Raw genomic sequence first — 25,389 nt, forward strand, 5'->3', positions numbered from 1 at the left:
TATGCTGTTTTACAGTCGGCCAAAGTAAATTGAATGAAATCGATATAACTTTAAACTAGACATGACTTATTTTAACACGATACATTAATAATAATAAAAATCACTTTATTTGACTTAAAAACAATTGTACTTACATTCTAAAGGTTGTAATCATTCAGTAGGCAACGAATCATTGCGATATAGTATTCATTTTGGTTAACATTATACATAATAAATGAACTTCTATGAGCACTAGCGTTTAAACTAGGCCTAGGCGGTATCTTAAACGCTGGTTTCTTCATGTTGTTTGTCATTCGATGTTTATTCCTGTTTTATGTTTACTGTTTATTAAACTAAATGTAAGTAGAATCTATATAAATTGTTGCAATTGGTAGTAAATGTGAACATCGACAAAGATTTTTGAGTCTTGTGGATGAGAAACTTGAATACGAGATATGACTTTAGTGTCGTTAATTAGGTCATTATGGAAGCTAATGTTTAGTGTTAAGATTTTAATATAATATATAAAGTAGCTGCCCCCGCGAACTTCGTTTCTCCTTAATGTGGTTTTAGTTAGCCTTAATACTAAGTCACTATAATTTGAATTTGATTCACACTTCGGTCTACGTAACACGTGGTTGGCTATGCTAACACCAAAAATTAAAAAAGTAGAAATAATTGAATTTCACGGTATTTCGTTTACTACAAAATAAATTTATACTTTAGTCTTAATAACACGTGGTAATCATGATATTGAATTGTAGCTTATATGACACGTTTGTCGGTTTACCATAGCAGTGCCATCTATTAATTACTTACTCAATCCAGTCGAAAAGTATCGACATCTGTTAGAATCTTTTGGAGTAAACAGATAATTGTGACTGTCAATTAATTATAGACAAATAATTTGCAATAAAACAAAATTGCGACTATAATTAAAGATCAAAGCTACCCTATTTCTTAAGTTGGGCCAGACTGCTCACGGTGTATCAATTTAATTTCAAATCGGTTAAGTAGTTTAGGAGTCCATCGCGGACAAACATCGTGACAGGAGATTTATATATATTAAGATTAAATTTTGAACAATGTTAGGGACTTATTGGAGACGAATATTATGGTTTATAGCATCGGTTAACAGTATTTCGTTAAACTTAATAGAAATTAATTTACCACCAAGCAAGTCGTTTTTGCCGACGGAATTAGCACCATATAGCAAATACTTAATAATTATATTATATAATTATTTTTTCTCTGTATATATTTGTAAAATTATAGATACTATATTTACCCTGGATAATCTCTATAATCTGATTATGGTTTGTATAGGATCTTGCATGCTAGAAATTATGTATACTTTATAGTTTTAATAGACAATAGAACGACTACTTTATGTTTCGAATACAATTTAGTATGAGACCAGACGTTTTATTATTATAAAAACTCATTAGTTAAAGTTAAATCATAAAGATATTTGTACCAGTCAAGTTCAAACATCTTATTACTGTCTCATTAATAAACTGTGGTTACTTTTCGAAAATAAATAGAGTATACTAGGTGTTGTTCTTCTCTGAGGTTATGAATTCGTATCCTCGCTATGCCGTTTCCTCATGACAATTTTCGAACCGACATTTATCCAGTACAGAAAGGTTAATCACCTACTTTTTAATATAGGCCGATATAAGACCTACTAACATTATTTCCAGCTGTTAGTACGTAGAAGAATAGAGCTGTGATGTGGTTGTAAGCGTGTGATTCTCACACTAAGATCGTTCGTCCGAATCCTCGCTGTACAATACATTTTACTTTCTACTTGTATATGCACTGCGGCAGAGAAGGCTGATCATTTATTGTCTATAAAAAAGACCAAAGAAACAAATGCAATCTAAGGTCAAAACACTTGAAATAGCGAGCGTCCCATGTAGGGACTTTGGATTATTATTATTAAACATGAAGTATTTAGAAAATCATTTTATCAAGCCTTCATTATAGTCTAATGTAAATAACAATTTGTCTTGCCATTTGGAAGGAATTCCATTGTTCCCGAAAGAAATCTCCGTAATTCACACGTCTTCAGACTTTTCACGAGTTTAGGATGCGGGACACGGGGAAACCATTTTTTTTCATGATTTAATAAAAGAGCTGGCATATCACAATAAATATGGTCGGTTATTCTCGTTTAAAACGTAGAACACCAAGTGCATGTGGCGTTAAATATCTTATTTATGTATGTTTAGAAAAAGTTTCAAGAATATCGAATATATAATATAATTAATTGTGATAAGTGAGCTCTTGTTGTTAAATAAGTGACTCAACTGTTTAAATAGAACCCATGGACACTCACACTGCCAGAAGCTGGTGACCTTAAGTCGAATTGGTTCAGAAATACTTCATAAGGTCTACTATTTCCACAACGAGGTGGTTGGCAAAAGCATTCAGCTGTGGAACGATGGACGTTGAGGTGATGCAGATGAATTTTCGTATTCTGACTCGAAGTTTTTTCATGATCGAAAAGCAGCTGTTGGTATTAATCCGAACAACTCCTCTGAACATTTTCCATGATAAATGCGGTAAACGAGGCAGAGAGCCTCTGGGAAAGTTATTACTTTATGTGACCTAAATGCATATTGCAATCCATTCCAATACGGTCACGGCTTTCAGTTTCTGTATCCAAAAGTATTCGGTTGAAAAATCGTCATTTTATATTTTGAAAAACATACAAGAACACGCACTGTGATCAACTTTAAACTGTCACAGTAATCATACCATATTATATTGTTTTACCATGCCTCACCTTACGATCCACGCCTATGGGTAGACATAAATATTTTGGAATATGATCTAGTGGCTGGCATAATTCCAGAAGTATATCAAGAAGCACACAGAGGAAATCGCATTCTTTTTGTCTATTAAAACCTTACATAAACGACTATTGCTAACTGTGTATTCAAACTAATTTGATAGAATCTGGTAGAATGTACTGTAAAGAAACTTTTTAGATTTCACCAGATTACGCATAAAATTTACATTACGTATTTTATTATTTTTATTTACGCCGGCCCAAGAGTTTTTTACGCTGGCTTTTTCTCTCTACACTTCTGTCTTCTTTGCCGATAAGAGAATAGATAGACATCCCTATGTCTATCTATTTAAATTTAATGACGTGGAATAAGTGATATCTTATGTTCCATAATAAACATATTTTTTTTATTTCTGCTATTTTTTCTGTACAGGTGCAGTCAAGATTAGAATCATGCATTATCTTGTAAGTTGCTAAACCCCTTTAATTAATTATAATGGGTAAACGTTCAGAGTAAACGTTTGTAGAAGGGAAAAATTCATGGTTTCGCGCGAAGCGGCAGCGGAAGTGTTGCTGCATCAGCATAGCACGCTTCAGGAGATTGATTGATATAAATAATAATTTTGGATAAAATTTACTTTTATTGGTCACGACTTAGAATATGATTATATATGATCTAATTATCAAACCTGACAATTCGAATCTACAACTCTCATACACGACACTACAATACCCTGTAACAAATGACATAATATATTTTTTGGAAATGTGCAAGATAAATATTGAAGGCAGCAACGTCGCTTAATCAGTTTATTTATTGTAACTAAAATAAAGCTGCACTTTTATGTGAAACTCATAAAATAGTTTAACTACACCAATGAATTAAACCGTCTGTGCGTGCCAAGGTTGAGTTTTATGAGGTACTAGTTTATTCCTACGACTTCGCTCACAATATTTCTATACCAAATATGAACATGATCTATATATCAACCAAGGAGTCCAAGAACCTCTCTTTCGAATTCGCGATTTTAACGGATTGAACAGTGCTTATCCGGAGCTGGATATATCCGGTAGTGGGCTGATCGGTTTTAGAGAAAGCATTGTTGGGTCTCACATCTCAACACAGCATCTCGAACCTAATTCGCTGTTTTGCTGATGTTTGTGAGCTTATTTTATCTTGTATATGGTTTAGTTGTATTTTTTTTTAAACACTTCTGTTTACTTCAATTGTCATACATTTTAGATGGAATATATTTTACAATATCTTATGCAGTAGATTTAATAATATTGTTACGAGCTAGGGGATCGGATAGAAAATGCCGTAGATTTATTCAAGGGTTTATTTCTTGATAAATCAATGAGGAATTTATGGGCACAAATTAATTGCAGAAATGCACTTATAACACAACAACACAGTCACTAATTACTTCACTTATGCACACTACACGCAGTACTTTATCACTTGTATTCACTTTATTCGCACTTTATCGCTTCGGCGTTTCTCTCTTGTTATCGCATTCCAAACTAAAGGCGACTCGTCGCGTTTCGGCTCGCTTATATATCCCTGGGAATAATTCTAAACAATATTCGAGAACTTTCTAGGCGGGCTTGCTACTGAGTAGCGATTGCACAATTCTAGAACGTCCGCACTCTTTGTCTCTTTCGCACGTTGCTCCGTCCTTGTCGTACGGCGTTCTAGAGTGCTCAGTCTAGTTTCGAGAAAGTTCTGATCTTCTCTCTCTCTCTCTCGTATCATTTCGTCGTTGTCTCACACCTAGAAAGTTCTGTCTAGAATATTCCTTCATCAAAGGGGTATACCTAGGCCTGAAAACGCCTGAAAACGGGTCTCCTGAAAACTGCACCACTCTACTACACATGTTCTGAAACCGACTGAAAAAAGGTTTCAGCTTCCTGAAAACTAGGGTAACATTATGGAAATTACAATTTTCTAATATGTGATTGACCCTCTCCTGAAACGGTAAGAAATTATATAACAGCCTGCTGAAAAGTTCTCTAACTAGTGGAAAAATCTAGAAACATTGCAGTCGACCCGTCTTCGTAACAATATGTATGATGTGATAAACATTAATAAATAAATATATATCCAGGCTTACAGTAAATTGTATACAGAATATATATAACAAAAAACGCGATACAAAAGATATACCGCTATGGATAAATGCAGCGTCTCGACCTTAGCCACTGGACCCTTTGGGTCAGACAGTCGGAAGTTAGACTGGTCGAGGATCCTAGCTATTGGTCGGAGTAGCAGCACCTTCCTTTGTTCACGGTTATCTTTTTTTAGCTATAATGAGGTAGATCTTTTCATATACCTATATATTCTAAATCTATACAAAATAAGGCTGTTTTTGCCCTGTTGCATCACGCTGACGGTGGTTCGCGAAACATGTATAGCATTCGTAACGAGTCATGATGATTATAATTGTAAATTCGTAGTTATACCCGCTAAAGAAGTTGTATTTAAATACGTTCAAAAATATTCATGTGTCATACAAATTTGCCAACAAGATGGCGTGTTTTGTAAGTATACTAAATATGGAATGAAGATGTTTTCTCCGACCTAAAGGGAGGATCTTCGACTAGGCTAACCTCTAACTGGCTGGTCTGAAGGCTCTAGTGTCTTCTGCGAGTCGGACCTTGGTTGGGCCATTTGTAAGGTCTATTGCCTCAAGGGCAGAACGGAAGCTCACTGGAATGAGCGAATTAAGAAGTAAGGGACCTCGCTTTTCCCGGTGAGGATGGCTTTTTACTCTGATGTAATTTTGCTTTGCCGCGTTTAGGACCGGAGTTGTATATATACTTTGCGGTCGAAATAACATCGTTAACGCGCTTTAGGGTGTGATGTCAACGTAGTGACTGTAGCCGTAGACTATAAATGTCGCTACTAGTTCAACGAAAAGCAAAAAGGCACGGCAAGTAATGGTGGTCCATTGATTGCCAATGAGATTCTAAAAGCATTCGCTTTCACTCAAAAAAAGTAAAGTATTTGTTTTAGTTCAGGAGCCTACGTTTAAAAAACTAGGATGCATTTTACAACGCTTTACACGTAGAAACAAAAGCTTTTAACCTGAATATTATTTTTGTGTCAACCTATTTATCAGACCTACACACTTAAACCCACTTTACCCTGTAAAAACGATAGCAAAAAAATATAGAATTTTCATTTCATTCCGGCTTTGATTACGGAACCTTAAAAAAATCAGTGCTTTCATCAAAGTAACTATAGACGCAGCTTCAATCATTTTTGCCGGCAATTGTTACGAAACAAAATAACTGTAAAATGAAAAATTTTCACAAAGCTCTCGAAGTGTTGAATCGAAATATTTTCATTTTCGACCGTGTGATTTTGGCGACCATTGTTGATTTTTCTCTTCACTGTCTAAAGTTAGCTGAATAAAGGAAAATAGTGGGGAAATTGGAAATTCTGATGTGACGAAACTTATTCAATTTTTAGTTTGAACTTTGCCTGTTGCCACCAGCATTAACTTGGATATTTAGGCGGGTTATTGAATATCAAGAATATGTTATGTAGAGTTTCAGGTCTTTATCGTAAAACCCTCATATAAGTAACTAATATTATAAAGCTGATTCGTTTGTTTTTTAAGCGCACTGAACTTAGGAACAATAGGTACGACTTGAAAATCCCTTTTGTTAATTATCATTTATTGACTATGTTATCTATATATCATCACGCTTTGGCTGAATTAATGCAGTTAACGGTTAATTGAATATAAAATTAGACTGGTCAACACCTAGTCAAGTCAACCTGGATAAAGATAGAAAATAAGCTTATATTTTATGTATAATTTAACTGATAACGTTTGTCTAATTTTTTTAAGAAGGCTTTTGGCAAAATGGACATAACGTTTGTATGCAAACAAAGTTAAAAAATCCAAACCACAACAAAGCCGATTAAAAACGTTTTGATTTTATTATTCCTAACAAATGTTAAGTGTGAAGTTCCGATATTGAAAAAAAACTAAAAATCTGTTACGGATTAAGTACAGGTTATCCGTATAACTGTTTATAGCGACTGTTCATTAAAATCAAAGTTAAACACTACGCAACGTACATCGAATGAAATTTTAAATTTTGAAGGAATATTTTTATTGTGTCATATCATTTCAATAACAGTCTTTTGTTTTTTCGTTTTTTAGTCTTTCACTGCCTGATTCCTGCAAGACTTGAGTTATGTAAACGTAATATGTTCTTGTTCAATGCGTCAAATAATTTAAAAGTAATGATTATGTTCACTTCATTATGGCTTTGTACTAACAATTTAATACCTAGTTATATTTCGTTTGTAACTGTTTAAAACATGCTGTGGATGTTTTTATTTGATTTAATATGTAGCTACTGGATGCTGTGAATTTATTATTTTTATTCCTATCAGGCTTAAAGCTTCAATCAATGGCCACGATGAAATTTGATTTGATAGCAAACTGTGATACCAGTTCGCAATTTGAATTAATATTTCGACGATAGTTTCAATAAAATTATGACGGAATGTGATCAATTTCAACTGATATTCTAAATTAGTAAGTCTTGTGCCGATGAAAGTTCTATGATTTCTTCTAAGTTTTTCAGGTTGCTCACCGCCTGCTTAACCTTATTATAGTAGGAGATACAGTACTGTTTTCAGGTAGGTTCAGAAAGCTACCGTCCATAGAAAGATGGAAGGGATGTATAGATACCTGCAAACATCTTAAACAAATGTCCTTGTCTGCGCGGCGGCGGGAGAGTGACGTGTCGATCGCGTGTTTGGTAAATCAGTTGACGTTTGTGTCCCGCGCTGTGTACGACGCACAAATTTTTTCTCACTCCTTTGTATAATGCTCAAGAAGTTTGCCGGTATCTGTATGAAATGTTAATGAAACCACACAAACATTTGTTACCCCAGTTTTAACGAAATTTAAGACAAATATTTAAAGCTCCGATAACATTCAAAATGTACTTCACCAGGAACTTAATGATATCGGAAGCTTTACCTGGATTAGTCGCCTGAAAGCCGACTTATGTAAGACTTTATTGTAGGGTCCAAGTTTCCCTCGATACGAAGTCCATTAATAGTCTCCAAACACCCAAATAACCAACATACTCCGAAACATTTAATATACTATAAATACTCAACCTAATTAACTAGAATTCTATTTGGTAAGGGTCTGATGAGGGCAGGTCGAAATTAAAATCTAATGTCGTTAAAGTCCCAGAAAGGATTTCGACCTTTAGTTTTCCTATTGTGAAATTATTTGTTTTAATTATTTTAGGAATAAATCCGTTCAATCTTTACAAATGCACAGTTTAGATTTCTTAGATACATTTCTTTTTACTGGATATCCTAACTTCATTCTGTACCCCTTTACGAGGCCTTCGCCAGCTTTTTCCATCCTTGTTTTTTTCAGCATTCGGTTTCTGCTAAAGCTTCTATATCTTCTGTCCACCTCTGCTTAAGGGTGCCTTCTTCATCTTCTTCCACTTAATCCTTGTTAAACTGGACGTCAATGTACCTTTAGTCACTTTTGTTAAAAAGTACAAGTAATGACATGTACTTTTAAACATGACGAATCGCTTATTAAAGTTAGATTATTATAGAGATAACTTAATTTTAGCATTATTAGTCTAAAGCATAGTAAAAATATAAGGGGGGGCTGGTGACGTCGGCGGTCCATCTTTTGTCTGTACACCTTGCAATATGGCCTGCCGATTTGAATTTCAGCTGTAAGGCGTGGATTAGCGCATCTGTGATCTCAGTTGTAGCCCTGATCTGGTCACTTAGTATTTTGAGAATGTTTTTAATTCTTAGGATGCTCCGTTTTGCTCTCTGGACACGAATCACATTCGACATCAGTCTTTCCGTAAACATCCAGGTTTGGCTCCCATAGACGGGAGAACGCATCTATCCATAACAGTCTGTTTTAAATCTAGACTGTAGTTTCCATTTAAAACTTCTAGTAATGACCAGTACCTATTCCAAGCTTTTGATATCCTTATTGCTACTTTCCCTTCATTTTTATATGTATTAAAATCTATTGGTATTCCCCAATAGGTATATTTTCTTATAGGCTTATGACTGTTGCTCATTATATTTGTCTTTGTTCCGTTCATTTTAAACAAATATTAGAACTCGCTTTATCCAGGGATATGCTTCTAATTCTTTAGGAGTTTCTGCCAAAATAGTGATGTCATCCGCAGACCTAGTAAAAATATACGGCGGCGTTTTTATTCGAACTTAGGAATTGGTGAATTTATGACAGTGTCGCACTATATCATAACTAAGCATATACCACAAAAGGGAGCATTTAGGGATAAGGTCCAATCATTTCTTTAATCACCACAATATCAATTAACCCTTAAGCAATAGGGCGAACCCAAAATGACACCTCTATATAATACCAGTTCATTTTATAGGAACGCCGTCACCTGAGGTAATAGGCTATCGGCCGGTAATCTCTATGCCTGTTCGTTCATGAAATTGTTAATTAACGAACAACGATCGTAGACAGGTTATTGTTTTATTTCATTTGCAATTTGGGGTTGATTGTAGACATTATAGTAACAATGTTTTGCTAGATCACGTTCTTAATTAGAACCATAGATACGATGTATCTCGTATATTTGAATTACGAACGAAAAACGGATCTACTGACGGACACAGAGTATATTTGAGGCTAGACATTGTAACTATAATTACACTTGTGATTTCATACCTCATTTTACTACAGTTGCATGAACTTATTTATACCCGTATAGGTTATTATTCTATAAAATCTAAGATAGTTAATTTATCCGGTTTTCATTTGGAAACTAAGCTATAAGTTGCAAAATCCTTTGAACAGTCACTATTAACTTTATTTCCGGAATCATACGGCTGGCATTTTCTTTTTAAAAATATTTTGGAAATAAATTATATTATTAAGAAATAATGTGGTGTTCTAAGTGCGTAAGATTTTTTTTATCGGTCCAGTAATTTATGGCATTACTCGCTACAAACATGTCTGTTCTTTCTATAATAATGATATACTAAGGAGTGTTTCTCTCCCTACATTAAAGTATAAAATAATTTTAAACTAACGCGAGAATTTGTTTTCAACTAAATTTCGTTCCGTTTGGACAAGAATAGTAAATCGCCGATGCATATGATGTTAGAGACAATGGAAATTTGCGTCACAGTTTTGGCAAGCCACTACTGTAATTTGTTAAGCACGGAATATTTAATTCAGTTTTACAAAAATTTCTTTCATTCACATTTGCATTGCATAAAGCCAGTGGCGAAACATGATTGTGTGATTGGGACCTGGACCCAAACGTCAGCTACTACGTCATCGGTAACTTTATATGAAGGAAAACTTTGAATCAGTTTTCTGTGCCTAACAAACGTTATAAATTTTCGGGTTTACGTTAAGCCTACTTTCCTTCGCTGTACGAGCTACTGTTACGAGCGATCCACTAATGCAGACCACAAATGAAGCACCATTTTACATAAATATTTAAATTTAATCACGCGATTAATTATTAGTATACTTTAAAATATACGGATATATAAGAACAATGCTGATAGACGTATATATACGTACGCAATGTATTGAAAAGTAACAAATGAATTGAAATGCTAGAGCTTTTCTACAAATAAATACTCACGTATTTTTCAAACGTAGATTGACGTTACAAATACGTTGATAGCCACCGTCATATGTACTGATATTTCTGGAGAAATGACATTGAACTGTATTCTTTTCATAATGTATTTAAATAGATTATGTTTGTGACTTAATAATTTATACTTGTGTAAATTATGTTTATATTGATAAGTTTCCTGATTAAATTGTTTTGAACTTTTATTAGAAATAGAATAGTAACAATTAATTTCAACAAGTCATGTTATTACGAGTGAATGATTTTTTTATTACAACCTCAAATGGCGAGATAAACCATAATTGCACTTTCAATCATCATTTTTGTATTTTTAATATTATTCGTATACAAAATAATATAAAAGAATATTATACGTGGGTAACCCTGAAATTGTTTAGAACGGGCCAGTTAGAAACATTGCTTATGAAATCTTTTTTGAAATTTAAATAGTAGAACTCTTTGGTAACCTAAATGGTAGTATATTGCATTCATTTGTCATTTGTATTTGTGAATTGGCGGCAAATCTAAAACTCTTGTTACACGTGAAAATGAACCTAACGCACAGAAAATTTTCGGTCAATGATTTATTATGCCATTCGTTATGGGCTTACTCCACAACAAAGCATTAATAGGCTTAGGTGTTTATCAGCGACTACTGAAGATAATCGTGCTGTGCGACGCATGATAGAGGAAGATAAGAGAGTGACCTATCAGCAGATACGGGCAAGCCTAGGCATTGGTATGAGGCAAGTTCAAAAAATATTACACGAACATTTAGGCGTCAGGAAGCTTTGTACCAGATTCCCCATACTTTAACCGACGACCAGAAACACCTTCGCATGGTGGACTGGTGAATATTTGACTATGGCAGGTGTCGAGGTAGTGAGTCATCCGCCATACAGGCTTTACACCTGGCGCCCTGTTACTTGTGACTTTCATTTATACCCTAAAAGAACTAAAAAAAATTGTGTTAAAATTTGAGGTATTCGCTTTACGAGCCCTAAAGGTGCGGTGAAAGCGTACGAAAATGCCATAGATGAGACCCCTAAGGAAGAATGGGTCCATTGCTTTTGTCAGTGGTTCCATCGAATGCGACGATGTGTAGAGGGGAACGGAGATTTCTTCGAAAAATAATAAAAGTATTGGCAACTTTCTACATCAAGCCGTTTTTCATTTTCTAAACTTTTTCAGTCTTTTCAGTGTGTTGTTAGATATTTTTTTTTAATCCCGTACATTTTGGATTGAAAACCTTATTTACCTTTCTGTACTCTGTTAAAAAGATTATTCAAAATAAATGTTCACTTTAAACTACACAAATATCTTTAATTCCACTCTCTATTGAAATACATCGTCATTAATACAAAAAGCTACGTAAAACGGAGTAGTTTTGCCAAGCATTCTCTTATGTATATTGTTTGGCTAGAAATAACTAGATGGCGCTAAAACTGAAATTGTGGTGTCATCGTTTTACGGTAAATACTTCTATTAATGTATTATAGTACTGACTACTGTTAATTTTACCTGTAGTATTTTATTAGGGATAACCTAACAATAGAAAATATTAAGTATTTCCCTATAAACTTGGAGATTTGTATAAAAATCTATTAATTTTCTTTACAATTTTGAATAAATTAATATTGTCCCCTAAACCTGAACAATAAAACCCCATCTTAAAGGGGTATTAAATAATACATATTTATTATTTGCGTAAAACGAGAACGCCTTACTAGCTTTGTAATGAAATTTAGCTTAGGTTACACGGCGTATTACTTGGAATTTTTTGTTTTTATTTCTGGTGAAGTAATAAATGCTTTTGGTATAAAAGGCTGATCTGTCTGAGGCTATATCTCCCCAGTCCCATACCACAAGGTATATAAGCCAAGTCAAACAAAATAAAAATATATACAATTAGAAAACGAAGAAGAGAGAATATAAACGTGATTTGTGAATAAAACTTCCATTTGGGTTTATTGTTTTAATAATAATAATTCGTTCTTACCGAGTTATCTTAAATATTTAATAGATTTAAAATACTTAGAAAAAGATCACACTGACTAGATTGCCACACCCTTTGTCTGTTTATAATTATTGTGGTATCATGACATTATTCTTGAAATTCAACAAATCTTGCGCTGATTATCATACCTTGCTTTAATACAAACACAATGATATATGTGATTAAATTATTAAAAATAACTTGTTTAGATAGTCTTCCAGCCTTGATCTACTTTAGATTAAATTTCAGATAGTTAAATAGAGAATTTTAAATACGTGAATTTCCCAAGAACAATGTTATAATTCCTTATTTTAGTAAATCAAACCAAAACCAGGACGTTACGTTGAAATTTTTCAAATTCCAAAATTTGGTTAATTGGATTTTTTTTAATAATAACAGGTCTCTGGCCAAACGACAGTTTTTTGATGATGTTAGTAACAATAAATGAAAATGTGTTGTATATTAAGATTATATGACGATTTATATAATTTAATTAAGTTAATTATATAGATTGAAGAGATTTATATATGTATATAGATCGAAGAATCTAAGAAGTGTGCAAGATGTGTTGGAGAAATGTTGATATATTATGTATTAAAAGTAAAAAAATACCAAATAATTTACCTAAATCCTATGAATTTAAATAACTTATTAATAAATTTATAATTTATCTATAAATTATAATATGCATTAAAATAATATTCTTTGGTGTTTTAGCCGTTTTTACTTATTTTACGATTAGTAAGATCACAAAACACGAGCGTTTAATTAATAATTAATTAAGATACTTAAAAGTTTATATAATTAATTAATATATAAGCTATCTAAACATATAGTACATATAACTTACAGTTATAAAATTAAAACTAAGCAAGCTCGCAATTTCCCGCATATAAAGAGTTCAATGACTCCATAACCTATTTCACTAAAACCATCAAAAAGTAGGCTTGTATTCCAAAACGCAACTCAAGAAGATAATCTACTTGTGAGTATTGTTATTAACAAAGCAACATTTGTCATCTCGCACTTTAAGTTTCGATTAGAATACGGGGCCTTTATCTATTAAAAATCATTAGTAATATTTACTTAATATATTTATAATTATAAGGTGATATATATACACCCCAAGCCTATACATAGCCTATAATATTTTAACTAACTGTTTAACTTCAAATGTAACGTCACTTCGTATAAAATGGTATAAAAAATCCAAAGAGAAATCTTAGTTATACGTCATATTAGGATAGCTTTCTTAGATCGTTATTTAATGTAAAACTTTAATCGCTATGGTAGATGTTATAAGTCCGTATAGCCTTTCCTATCTTCTATTATTTGTATACCATCAGACCCTGTTCCATTTACAACCTGAAGGACTTTAAAAGATGTGGACTGGCGCTGCGGTTCCTCTTGTGCTATCTTGTGGTAGTATACTCTGAAAAATATGTATAATATTAAACTATTACAATACAAATTTGTTGCCGATTTTCATCCCATACGTTCATTATATAAAATCAATAATAACGTTTATTAGCCTCTTCACATATTGCATTTTACAGGTTTACATGCTGCAGGTGTTGACTATCTTTGTGAGCGGATGGTGCCTACAACAGTACTATAGAATCTGTAGTGACAGATCACCAGCCTTCCATCGCGAATAGAAAATTTACAAAGTCATTACATACTATGTCGTCTATATGACATGTTTAACTACAATTAATGTACCAATTTAGAATATTATATTTTTACGGCAACCTCAAAAATAAACACCGATCATTATGTTTTTTAAAGTCATAACAGACGGGCAGATAAGATCAGCTGGGATTTCCCAATTTACCCAGGTTATACGCCATGGTAATCACTGAGCTGGTTTCATCTTATTACATAATTTGTAAGTAAAAATTCCTTAAAATAACTACTAACAATTAACATTCGAAAGTGTTACAATTAGATAACTAATTAAAAGTTCAAGCGAAAATGATTCGATTAGTGTAATAAAAACAAAATTAGAGCATGTTAAAGCGCTAAATATACAGCAGGCGTAACTCTGACTCATTGGTAGAAGCTGAGCAATAAAATGTATTTACTTTGGACAGTGCAAACGACGCCCCTAATACCGGCCACCGAAGCTGAAAATCATAAGTCAAATTCAGTTTCTTTCACTACTAAGTCATAAGACCAAATAAAGGAAAAAAAATGCATAATCTCTTTAAACTATTTTAAGTATTGATATGCAAAAATAAATTAAGTACAACGTTCAATTCCTGTATGAGTACATGAATTCCTTAGTAAAGTGAACAGACAACTTGATTTTTCTTCATCAATTGTATAAAAAATACAAACCTTTTGTTTCCGCCACCATTGCATCCCTCGACTTGAATTGGTATTATCCTAGTTTTTGGTTGACCGTCCTGACTCTGGAAATTTCTATTAAGCGATGGTAGGTCTCGTTCCGCTGATCCATCATCGACTTTTACTAATTGTGGTGATAGAACTCTCATGATCCGCTGAGTAGGCTGTGAATACGGTGCTTGAGACTGATGTTGATTCTGTGCAATAGGATTCTGCTTCATATCAATAACTATCCTTAACTGAGGTTGTTGATTTCCTTGTTGTCTGTTTCTTGTTTCAGTACTGGAGACTTCCATTTGTATTGGTATAATTCTACTTGAAGGTTGCTGTGGAGTGTTATCACGTGGAAGACTTTTCCTGTTCTCTGAAGGCTTCGTTGACCAATTAGGTTGTGTCGTTTGTTGATATTTTGGAGGGCTTACAACGTCACGTATTCCTCTTTGCAATTCGTTACTCTTTCTTACCCATTCCGGTTCTTGGTTTGCGTCTCTTGGAGGAGTTTCAAGTTCTCTAGGCGATATTTTGGTCCCATCTAAAGGCCTCTGGCACCATGCTGGAGGCGGTGTTTTAGTTTTTTCTTTCTGTGATTTTACCCATGGAGGCATCGACTTCGGACTCTCGGGGCAATAATATACAGGTTCTTCATTAACGTAAACGACTTCTTTTTGAGGCGGACTATTGTTATATTGAGGTGGTGGGGGCTGTTTTCGGGGTGAAACAGGAATTGATATTGACGATTGATATCTCGTTTCCGGCGGAGAGTTGGGAGCAGATCTTTCTGTTTCCTGTGATCTCCAAGGGGCTGAGTTATTACTCGGCCCTCTATCTGCTTGATTTACCCGAGAAGGATTATTTTGTACTCTTTCGTTTACTTGATTCGGATTTCTACTATCTCGCTTCCACGGCAAACCTCCATGTAAATTATTTTCGGATTGATTATTATTGACATCGTTGCTTTTCCATGGTGGAGAGTAGGCCTGAGGTTCGCTTTGATTATTGTGTGCCTTTTGCTGAGGTTCACGTGGGTATCTATTTAAAGTGGTGGTACGCCATGGGGCTTCAGTATATTGAGGATTTTCATTGCTTGTGTTAGGATTGTAATCATTTTGAACATTATTTATCGAATTTTGTACATCTTGATTCCGCTGTGTCACTCTTGGTAGTGTGTGACAAACGTTGTTTATCTGTGGATTTTGATTATAAATGGGTGTATTTTGTTGGTTATTTGGTGAAAATGGCCCGCGGTTTACTTGCGGTGATTGTGGAATAATTTTTGCAGGTGAATCTCTTTTTTCTGGTTGTCGCCAATGACTATTAGGAGTCGGGGAGTACGGTGTGCCACTGACCAATGGTGGTTGGTTGCCATAAGGTTGTGGGCTTTTATTAAATTGTGAATCTTGGCGAAGGAGAAGTTCTCTTGTAGGTGGTGAGCCATTTACCCCTGGTGACATGCTTTTTTGGTTACCATATTGTGCCTCAGGCCTATGAAGAGGACTGTCAGGAGAGTGATACTGATTTCCATATGTGTTTGGTCGTTGATAATTATTTTGTGGTGATCCAAAGCTCTGTGGCATATTTTGCGGTAACTTAACAGTTAGCGGACTTGGCACCTTATCAAGAAATTTAGGCACAGGGCCTATGCGTTGTAGTTCAGCTTTTTCAGCTTCCCAGTGATATGGACTGTTTGTTTTTCTGAGCATGCCTATTGGATTTTGGGGTATTACTATCTCTGGTCGTTCTCCTAGTGCTGGCGGTTTCGGAGATTTGTTATTAGGAGCTTCTATAACGAGTGGGGGAGGTGGAGGTGGGGCTGGTATCTTCATTGGCGGTGGAGCTGGTGGTGCCGGGCCACCTTGAGGTTGATAGTTTCCATTTCCATGTGTCATATATCCGGACGGTTGTTCCTGTTCTTCTAATGAACGCTGTCGTGCCATTCGTCGAGCCATACTTGGCGTTCTGATTTGAGATAAGTCTAAACCCCCAGGAGTGTAGGTAAAGGGTTTTTTATCCTTTGTCATCATGGCGTTTTGAATGCATGCTGGCGGTTCATTACTTCCAAATTGCTGAAATTAGGAGGTGAAGATTGAAAAAGAAATCAAATTAAAACAATCAGATCAAATGCTTAAATAATAATTTCTTTTGATTGTGTGAGTGTTTATATCTATATTTGTCTTTAGTTTATTACATTATTGAAGTAATATTATCACAAACAATTATAATTTTACTTACATTTACTTGTGTCTTGCCAAAGTTTGGGATTCTGCCGATGTGACCAGCGGGCGTGGGCCCGTATCTGGAGAACAGCCAAACATAATGTTATTTTTGTCCAATACGACAACTGGATATGAGGCAAGTGGATAAAGTTGACCTATTCTGATTTAGGTACAGTATTGTTAAGAAACATTTATACCTCGGCTGACCTATTTTAACAAACTGCCTTTGAATTGATTTTACCTCTATATTGTTAGCACACAGCAGAGTGCGTCCAATATATTCTACAAACTTGTCGCTTGTTTCTTACATAAAAGGTTAGGTATATATTTCTACAAGATACACAGTTTTTTTTAAATAGGTATTTAAGTAATTTAACCTACAATATTACTCGAAATAATTTATCTTGTACAGAAACCAGTAAAGGGAGAGCTAAACTAAAATAGTAATTACCCGTTTTCAGCCATTTCGTTGATGATCTAGTGAGTGCGTGCGCAGGACGTAACCTCCAGCTGTAAATGAGATCACCGTCCACATTAACATACATACCACATACAAATACATATATATAGTACATAACCGGGCAAAAAGCTTCAGTTTTCATATTTTCATTTAAGCCATGAATTTACACCCGACCGATGCAAGACTGATACAATATTAATTTAAATGTTCCTGTTTGAAACGTTATAAAAACCAAACTACGCCATTCTTGCTAATTGAACAGGTTATGGTTCAAAACATACGCTATTTGCACATACCACATTATATAAATAAGGGTTAAAAATACAACCCCAAATAGTCAAAGAATTTATCGTTAACGGAATGCGGTGGTAGAATTTTGGCACTCCAGAATTGTAGCCGATGGCTTCTAGCCAAGCTATAGTTAGACCAACTACACTTTCCGATAGCAAACACGATCTACAAATTTCCATTTCTTTCAAACCGTATTTACGAAAGAATAAATATTTGCAAGAATCTGTCGAAATGAGTATGGTTTTCGTCTAGTTCCTCTGCTTATTTATTATATGTATTTATTTTTATTTAAAGTTACTTATACTATATAGAATCAAACCGATATAAGGTTATTATTTTTTACTATACGTTCTTTACATTATACTCGTAGATACGATAGCTGTTCTAAGCAATGAAGATGAGAGAATTTTTTTTCCCATTTAAATCAACAATTTCATAACTCACTCCGACTGCTGCTCAGAATAATCTGCTTCATGCTTCCTGTTTTCTATAACTATTCATAACATTTAAGATCCCAGAATTATTATATTATCTATATATGTATAGTTTTTATCACCTATTGGCAAAGCCAGACAATTATTCCTACTTCGCCAAACATATTCTTATTTGGCAAAGACGATGCTGGAATATTACAGATAAATTGTATTATTAAATCTTGGCTATTTAGAGCAAGACAGAGAAATTAGGTCTTTGCAAACACAAATAACAGGTGTTCCACTAAAATTTGCTGGCTCAAATAAGAACACGATATATGTTATTCGATTGTGAAGTAATCATAATTTATTTAGGCCATATATACCGGCAGATTGTATGAAAAAGTATCGGTATACAAGTACATAGTAAATAATAACTGTGGAATTTCAAGCAGAACATATGTTTTCGTTATGAATAAAGCAATCATTTAACCGACAATAAAACGATATTTCTGGCCAATGTTTCTGCTAATTTTTCTACATAGTTATGTAAATATTTATGAAATTAGTCATCATAAAGGCTCAACAGCCCATCAGGCCTTCGCCTGATCGAGCATAAAACCTCCAGCTGGTTCAGTTCTAGCTTTTTGCTTCCAGTGTAGCTTGGATAAAAACATACATAACGTTATTTTACGTACCTATGTCTGGAACTAATATATTTAATATAAAACCAGACGGCAAAGCTCGCCAGAGAATACCTGTCGAATTACGCATCAAGTTTACGTGCAAGCGCATTTGAAAGGTCGCCGTTGACGTTGGCTCAGGTACAAGATACAAATTAGTCACCACCTCCAGTTTCCGCAACACCTGGAGCTGTATTATTATTTACGTTTTGAAAATATTTGTAAGTTTAAAACATTTATCTAACTGGTAACCATACATAATTAAGAGTCTCTTAAGTTATTGAGTGAATATTTAAATCAATGTAGTCGGGTAATAAGGTCTTTCACTGCTAATCGGATGTAAAATGTAAGGGAAATCAAAGATAACCTTATGAGTACGATTGTAAGACTTATTTCATAACATTATTATACATATTACACATAAAAGCAATTAAACCTAAATAATGCCGTTATCTTTAAATTAAACTTTGAAATTTTAACGTATTACAGGAATTTGCATTACAATATTATAAAGAATATACTCTCAAATAAATAGTATACCATAATGGTAATAAAAAAATGTGAGCCGTCACGGGACGCCTGGCAGATGTGAAACATCGACATTATTTTGTAAAAGTAATATGCAGATAAGAACATATTGTGATAGGAACTAAATATGTTATAATGAAAAAATAAAATATTAAGATTTTTTTCCAGATATCGATGACTATTTATTGAATAAACATTTATTTTTATTAAATACAAAAAATTTACGAATTTATTTCAAGTCGTGGCTACTTAATTCGTTTAATACACCGTACACACTACTGCATATAGACTGTATATATACCATCGTATAGCATGCGTCGCCACGGCATGCGTCGCCACGCCAGAAATCGGTTTTACGTGCGGCTATAGATGTTTCACATCAAAAATCTATTACCTTGAAGACAAAAAAAAACAAACAAAATACCGATTAACAATTTTAAAAACCAAAAGTTTTCTATTGTTTATGGTTAATTAATTTGCGAATATTTTGCTATGGGTATTTTGTAATATATGGCATACGTATCTTAATATACCATAGAGTCATTTATTTAAGCAAAATATTGTCCTGTCAAATGGAACTGAAAACTAATCCACGTAAAAGGCAGTTACAATATATTCCTGTTTACTAAATACCGCGAGCTAAATCCGCTCCCTGACTCAATCAATTACTTTGGTTTTCATTACTCACATCTTATGTATATCTTGCGCGTAATGCAGGCTATAAACATTTATATATTTATCAGCCAGTACGGAGCTACAAATTCGAATATAATCATTACCCATTCATCGAAAAAGGAATATTAAATGGCAACTATTTTATTCAATTAGATCAATCGTTTTATAAACTCTTCAACGATTTATTGCGTGATAAAAAGCCCATTCTTATCTTTATAAAATGACTAGCGTTTGAGTCACATTCAAATTATATATTTCATATGTACTGACAACTTTCAGTCACAATTTTCGTAGTTTGTATTTCCATTAAGCAATAGCCTATTAATACCTGAGTATTGGCCAAAAATTTATTTAAATTACAGTTATTTCTCATAATACAATTCAGTTATATGAGATAATAGATCATATTTTAAAACAAAAGCTCTAAGAACTAGTAGTACTTAGACTTTTGGAACAAAATTAACAAAGTAGTAAGTTTGAATAATATTTATTAAAAAGCTTGAAGCTTCAAAACTGAAAGTATAGAATACAACGAAACTTTTTACTTACGGGTACTTCAGCCTTTGGTTGCTTACTAATTTGATTTAAAAAGTGTATAAAATTTTATTCACATACCTTAAATAGTAATAAATCCTAATAACACTAAACACGTTTGGGGTAACACGGTCGCGTGTAGAAGGTTCGTTCGTTCGTAGCTGGCGGGCGCCCGGCCAGTCGCGGCTTGTGTGACCGTCCGCCCAATATAGAGTAGGGATGGGACGATGTCGATAGAATCTGAAAACTAAAACGTTACAATGCATGATGATTGCACACGATGATTTAATGCAATCCTGTTTGGTGGTAAATAACCTGCTTATAAAGTGACTTTCCTTTATTAGGATGCAAATACCTGATCAAGATCTGATATATAAAGATCGACATTGTTTAAAACTTTAAATTACTTTTAAATGAATATCTTGTACATTGAACAAATGTAGTCTAAAAGCTGTTAACATGTATGGAAGACACAAAAAACGGCAATCGATATTCTAGTCATTTGATTGTTGCCTCTTTTGAATTGTTTATGAAACATTTTTATCGATAGATTTCTTTATAATCTCACACTACGGCAATATAATTTACGTATATCTTTATCACAGGTGCATCACTACGCCCACAACCAAGCTTCAGACTTCAGGTAAACAAAACTTATTTAGTTCACGGTTGCACACGTTACGTTTCAATGAATTTTATATTTTTTATTGTAATTATGTTATAGAAACTGCGGTTTAAACGATACATAAAAATACTTATGTATTACTAATAAAGATTAGGATATGAAACCTCAACTTATCTTTTAATATTTATTGAACATATAAAATGAGCGAAATTGTATGCTACAAGCACAGACTAAGTCTGATAATGTAAAAAAAACAAAAACTAGATAAAAAAACCTCTTTTTGTCATTACTAAGAAATATGAGTCTATGTTTATTTTCAATGTGTGTTCATACTTCAATATCTTGAAATCTCAATGTAACTAACCGTAGCAAAAATAGGAGTTTTATTGAACGGAAATAGCTTTTGGCACTCAAGCAAGGTTTTTGATGAATCATTGAGACAAGCCTATCTGCTCCAAGAATGATTATTTAACTATGATCACAATGTTAGTTACTATTAACACGATTGGGATTTCAACTTTAAAACTGACAGTGCTTTTATATCTAAAATATCAGTCGTAATGACGTAACAAATATTTTATCGACGTAATTACTGTTTTTTTTTTAAATTTATTTAATTATCATAAATACAAACTTTTAACTCCACCTTTAATGAAACTTTAGTTGTTATTTCTACGTCCAAAGAGGTTTATAGAAGCCAAGGAATACAAAAATTTAAACAAAGTAAATTTTGTTACTTGAAAACGCTATTTTAGTTACTCAATGGCTCCGTTTGAGGACAGTTTTGAACTTAATCTTTTTAGAAATAAATGCAAAACTGCCATAACTCATAACGTTTTAGTTCGAAATATTGAATCGTCGTTATTCGTTAATATTAAAAGTTCAGAAAGGAATTCGGCATTTCGGTTCTCCGAACATGAAGACCGTAAAAACTTGTAAACAGTGTCGGCCTCGGCTATTTTTACACAATTTCGGAATATTACCGTGTCGTAACCTCACGTTTATTTAGAGAAAAATTCGCAATCTGATGACTTATAAATGTTATTTTATTTGTACAGCGTTTACCTGCGAGTAGGTTTTTAGGAAAGCTAATTATAAAAGCTCGCTAATAAATCGAAAATTTTAGATATATCATGATGTAGTTTTTATCAAATTTTGCAAGACCTGATCTTTATCACCATATACTGAAAACTGAAGTCTTTTGTTTTTGGGTTTAAACAAAAAACTGGCTGGCCATACTGTTACATGAAAATTATTATTTTTTTTAACTTTTTAATTATTTTGAATTTGGAACACGCCTATTATTTAAAAAATCTTCTTAATTCTTTAGATTTTGCGCCGTTTCACATATTTTTTCGTGTTCATTATCAAATTACAATATGGGTGTTAAAGAAAATAGGATTGTAGTGATGGCAAAGTGGGTATGGAGCTGTCGGTCATATTCTATACATTTTAAAAGCTTGGTATGAGCCGTATGTTCGTATGTAGTACTATTAATAGATACAATAACACTTCGTCTGTCAAAGACCAGAAAAGATCAGAGCGGTCGCGTGCTATTAGAACTTAAAACACTGTTAATACTGTTAAAGCCAAAATTTGTCGAAAACCCCACAAAGAAATGAAGATTCTCGCTAGGACTCTGTCGCGTATAATAAACAAACAAAACCTGAAGGTCCTGCCCTAAATCAATCATTACAATTAAAGCGAGTGGATTCATCAAAATGCTTTCTGTCGCAACACGCAGGTAAAAAGCACATAATTATCCTCTTTACCGATGAAAAAAATTTCACGATTGAAGAATCTCCCTAGTGGGAGTGCCATGCTCCTAGTGGGAGTGCCATGCTGTTGCTTTCGGGCTTCAGCCAATCGGGCAGGCACGACCGGGGCAGTACCACTGTCTCACAGAAAACCGGCGTGAAGTGATGCAATAGGTTCATCTTATTGTACTCGCGTTTCGTGCGGTGAGTGAGACTCCCGGAGCCCATCAATTCCCCCCTCCCCCAGAATATGAAGATGCAGTTTAAACAGAGATTACCCCAGGGGGGTACCACACGTTTCCGCTGTGGAGAATCCCCCTCTGAGCGTCCATCATCGGAACAATCAGTATTCGGTGGTGGATGCACAGGCTGCCCTTCGTATTCTGGGGTGGGCAAAAACTGCTCAAAAAACTATAAGTTTCGATCTCGGGGCAAACGGAAGAATTTACCGAAGGCATCCCCTTCCACGCTCTCAGTGGACTTTACCAATGTTAGGGGGCTCAACTCTAATCTTAACGCGGTTCACTTTCACCTCGAAACTGCGAAGCCGGCCTTATTCTTCCTTACTGAGACTCAGATATCCTTCCCGGCTGATACTTCCTACCTCTCCTACCCGGGGTACAAATTGGAACATTCATTTGTGCCGCGGGCGGGAGTTTGCGTGTACGTCAGAGAGGATATCTGTTCTCGTCGCCTCGGGTCGCTTGAAGGAAGGGACCTATCTAGCCTCTGGCTGCGCGTAGACTGCGATGACCATCCGCGATTCTACGCATGCCTGTATAGGTCCCATAGCGGAAATACCGAAACTGAGCGACTCATTGAGCACATCCAATTGGCTACAGATTCCCTGCTCGAAGGGGTTCCTACCGCTGAAATCGTGATACTTGGCGATTTTAACGCTCACCATGCCGATTGGCTCGGTTCGGAAACCACCGATCACGCGGGAAGATCCTTTCACGACTTTGCTTTAGCTTACGACCTGTCACAAATGGTCCCTGCGATTACGCGAATACCAGATGTGGATGGTCATAAACCCTCTTTGTTGGACCTTCTGCTGACCTCACATCCGGAGACCTATCAAGTCTCTGTTGACCCGCCATTGGGTTCATCGGATCATTGTGTGGTCCGGAGTACTGTGCCTACTACGCGCCCTCCTCGGCCCCGTTTTTCGGGTTGTCGTCGTATTTGGCACTATCGGTCAGCAGATTGGGATGGGATGCGGTCTTTCTTTGCGTCCTACCCTTGGGGGCCTATGTGCTTTTCGTCGGAAGCTCCAGATTCCGTCGCTGCCTCTGTCGCCGAAGTGGTTCTGCAGGGCATGGAACTTTTTATTCCATTCTCTGCGGTGCCGATCGGTGGCAGGTCACAGCCCTGGTTTAAGCGTTCTTGCAAGGCGGCATCGCGTCGAAAGCGAGAATGCTTTAATGCATGGGCGGAAGCGGCGATATCTCGTGATGCCAATACCAGCGAACATAAAAAAGCATATAACTCAGCCTCCAGGTCCTTCAAACGGGAAATCGCTAAGGCAAAGTCAGAGCACATCGCCAGATTTGGCGAGAGATTGGCCCAACTCCCTTCTGGGACTCGAGCCTTCTGGTCTCTCGCCAAAGCTGTACAAGGGAATTTTTGTCAGCCATCGATACCACCGCTGCACAGAGAGGATGACTCGCTCGCCCACACTGCGAAGGAGAAGGCCGACCTCTTGGGCTGTCTCTTTGCGTCCAACTCGACTTTGGATGACCGGGGGAGATCACCACCGGCGATTTCGCGGTGTGATAACTCAATGCCGGAAATCACATTCCAGCAACGTGCTGTTCGCAGAGCACTATCTTCCTTGGACATTCATAAGTCGAGCGGGCCGGATGGTATCCCTCCAATTGTGCTGCGTACATGTGCTCCTGAGTTGGCTCCGGTCCTGACGCGCCTTTTCCGGTACCTGTACTCGCTCGGCACTGTCCCGAAGTGCTGGAAGACCGCTTCGATACATCCGATCCCTAAAAAAGGCGATCGCACTGATCCATCCAACTATCGCCCAATCGCAATAACCTCCTTGTTCTCCAAAATAATGGAATCCATTATTAATGGCCAGCTCTTGAGTTATCTAGAGGGCCACCAGCTGATTAGCGATTATCAGTACGGCTTTCGTCGTGGTCGTTCAGCTGGTGACCTTCTAGTATACCTTACTCATAGATGGGCAGAGGCAATTGAGTCCAAGGGGGAGGCACTAGCGGTTAGTTTGGACATAGCGAAAGCCTTCGATCGGGTGTGGCACAAAGCACTGCTCTCGAAGCTACCAGCCTACGGGCTTCCTGAGAAATTATGCGACTGGATCTCCAGCTTTCTAGCCGATCGGAGCATCAAGGTCGTCGTCGACGGAGCATGTTCCGACCTTAAACCCGTGAATGCTGGGGTCCCACAAGGCTGTGTTCTGTCCCC

At 35.5% G+C, this 25,389-nt stretch overlaps 1 protein-coding gene across 2 annotated transcripts; it reads right to left on the minus strand.

Annotated features, from left to right (window-relative positions):
* Nucleotides 1–12,370: 12,370 nt before the first annotated feature.
* On the minus strand, nt 12,371–20,809 carry LOC123709423 (extensin-like). Of its 2 annotated transcripts, XM_045660756.1 has the most exons (6): nt 20,653–20,809; nt 17,439–17,497; nt 17,004–17,067; nt 14,766–16,837; nt 14,510–14,551; nt 13,717–13,857 (listed from the first exon to the last, which is right to left on the minus strand). In XM_045660756.1, the coding sequence occupies exons 2-5, from the start codon at nt 17,450–17,452 to the stop codon at nt 14,533–14,535; spliced, it is 2,169 nt and encodes a 722-aa protein (XP_045516712.1). In that variant the 5' UTR covers nt 17,453–17,497; nt 20,653–20,809; the 3' UTR covers nt 13,717–13,857; nt 14,510–14,532. The 2 variants fall into 2 exon arrangements, with proteins under 2 accessions (XP_045516711.1, XP_045516712.1); XM_045660755.1 differs by lacking the exon at nt 14,510–14,551 and having other exon boundaries at nt 12,371–13,857.
* Nucleotides 20,810–25,389: the final 4,580 nt, after the last annotated feature.

This window comes from Pieris brassicae, chromosome 5 (assembly GCF_905147105.1).
Source record: "Pieris brassicae chromosome 5, ilPieBrab1.1, whole genome shotgun sequence".
NCBI lineage: Eukaryota > Metazoa > Arthropoda > Insecta > Lepidoptera > Pieridae > Pieris > Pieris brassicae.